Below are 2,133 nucleotides of genomic sequence, written 5' to 3'. Positions count from 1 at the left end.
CCAGGGTCCCAGGAGGACGTCTAGGGTGGGCAACACCTGAGCATGAGGGCAAGGGCTCATTTTCCCTACATTCCTTTGAGGACGTCTCTTGCGTCTATTGGAAAAGGAAATGGCAACCCACTCCAGTGTTCCTGCCTGAAAAATCCTATGACAGAGGAGCCTGGCGGCCTACAGTCCAAGGGGTACCAAAGAGTGGGACACGACTGAGCGACTAAGCCGTGCACACACTTGCTTCTATACTAAGGAGGTGATAACTGTACTTCCAAGACCCAAAGCCCTTCCAGCTCTGCCCACAGCCCTGTGTGAGGCCACAGCTCCAGCCACTGCCTCAAGCAGCCTCAGGCTGCCCCTCCCTACTCTGGTTCCAGGGCAGAAACAGTGGGGTCTCAGTAGACTGGAGAGGAAGAGGGGTGTGGGTGTGGGAGAGGTGGCAGCACTGGGCTGGGAGCAGAGTTTCCGCCACTCCTGCAAGGCCCTACCGTCCTTCCCTCAGGCACTTCTCCAGGCAGCCAGCTCCTGGAGGACTCTCGGTGGGCTCTCACCCAGCTCTGACCCTCAGCTCCAAGTGAGAGGGCCTCCCTGGGATCACCCCCTTTCCCAGGAGGGCTCCAGGACAGCCAGAGCAGCAGGGCTGCGTCTCTGACCAAGGAGGTGCTGGTGCCAACCTAAGGACGGTCAGGGAGGATCCTGCTCAGCTCCCATGTGCTGTGTAACCCTTACTGGACCTGTCTCCCCGTCTTTGTGCCCAAGGAGCCCAGGGTCCAGCTCTGCCGTACCAGAGACGGATCAAATGACACCACACTCGGAGCTGGATGTTCACTTTTCTTTCCAAAAAAAATATCAAGCCCATAGTCTAGGTGTGGCAAGGCGGGGCAGAGCCAGGCTGGGGACCTGGACATTACACACCCAGGGGGCCCTTGGTGGAGGCGGGCAATTTAACAACTGGTCTGAAAGTCAAAAGAGAGGAGAGCTAGTTAGTGGGGTGAGCAGAGGGCAGCGGGGCTGGGGCAGGGGCTGTGGGGTTCAGGCCCAGACCCAGGGACTGGCAAGTGCAATTCACAGCAGCCCTGCGGCGGGAGCCCATTTCTGGGGCAGGGGTGACATGGCCTCGCTCAGCCATCTGTGTGAGTGTCCACGCAGCTCCAGGCATACTGGAAGACCTGAATTCAGAGGCAGCAGGGCCACGCCTCCTGGTCTCTCTGAACCCACTTCCTTGTGTGTGTAATCGGGGACAAGTGTCATCCTGACGTTACTTCCTTCCTGGGGTTGTGAGAAGCCCTGTGGGCCAGGGGGACAATGGGCTCTGGCCACCTCCAGGGCGTCTTTATTGCTGCGTCCTCCAGGCCCAGCACAGAGTAGTCACTCACTCAACCAGCGGATGAGTGAATAAGTGGCCATGAAAGGAACTGCAGTTGGCTGGGGTGTGGACAGGTCCCTGCTTGTACCTGGCCCTGGCCCTGGCCCCAGCAGCACAGGAGGGCTGAGGCCTGCCTCCTGCCTCTCTCTGAATGTCAGGGTCTAAGTCTCAGAACGCAGACTGGGTGCCTAGGTTGGGGACAAGCTGCTCAGAGCCCTAACCGACCTGGGGGACCCCCTGAGCCCTCCTGGCCCCACCCGGGGTGCTGCACAGGCCGGCGGGTGCTGGGCAGGCTCAGACGTACTCTCGGGCAGCCGTGGAGGGGCCTGGCCGGTAGGGCTGCGGGCTGTTGTTGGCTCGTTCCGGCTCCGGACACGTGCAGCAGAGGAAGGAGCCGCCCAGCAGGGCCAGGCCGGCGGCCGCCCAGCCCACAAACAGGGCTGGGCCGAACTCGTACCTGCGAGGGGTGGAGGACACCATCAGGTGTGACTGTGCCTACCCCCGCCCCGCCCCGACCTCCCCCGGGGGCCTCCCAGCCTCTGCCTGGCAGAGCGGAGGGTGGGCAGGGCGTGGGGAGCGGAGGCTGGGGCCTCACAAGCCTCCTTAGGCTCTCTGGGGAAGCTGGGGTGAACCCACATCAGAGGAAGTTGGGATGAACGCACATCCTTTCTTCAGCCCCTGTCGCAGCACATCAACACCACAGACCCAGAGTGACCCAGGCCCAGGCTGGTCTGCTCCGTGCAACCTCGGGCCTCTTTCCTCCTCTGGCCAGTGCA

At 61.9% G+C, this 2,133-nt stretch overlaps 1 protein-coding gene across 1 annotated transcript in view; it reads right to left on the bottom strand.

Moving 5' to 3' along the window:
• Positions 1–26: 26 nt before the first annotated feature.
• Positions 27–2,133, bottom strand: part of CLDN19 (claudin 19) — a 5,729-nt gene continuing 3,622 nt past the window's right edge. Inside the window, exons 4-5 of the mRNA XM_010862654.1 lie at positions 1,662–1,814; positions 27–947 (exon numbers count right to left, since the gene is read on the bottom strand). Of these exons, the coding sequence (XP_010860956.1) occupies positions 899–947; positions 1,662–1,814 (202 nt within the window). The 3' untranslated portion in view covers positions 27–898. The remainder of the gene's footprint in view (positions 948–1,661; positions 1,815–2,133) is intronic.

This window comes from Bison bison, unplaced genomic scaffold (assembly GCF_000754665.1).
Source record: "Bison bison bison isolate TAMUID 2011002044 unplaced genomic scaffold, Bison_UMD1.0 scf7180017864484, whole genome shotgun sequence".
Taxonomy (NCBI): Eukaryota; Metazoa; Chordata; class Mammalia; order Artiodactyla; family Bovidae; genus Bison; species Bison bison.
Note: the sequence above shows the minus strand (reverse complement) of the source record. Positions and strands in the feature narration are given on the sequence as shown.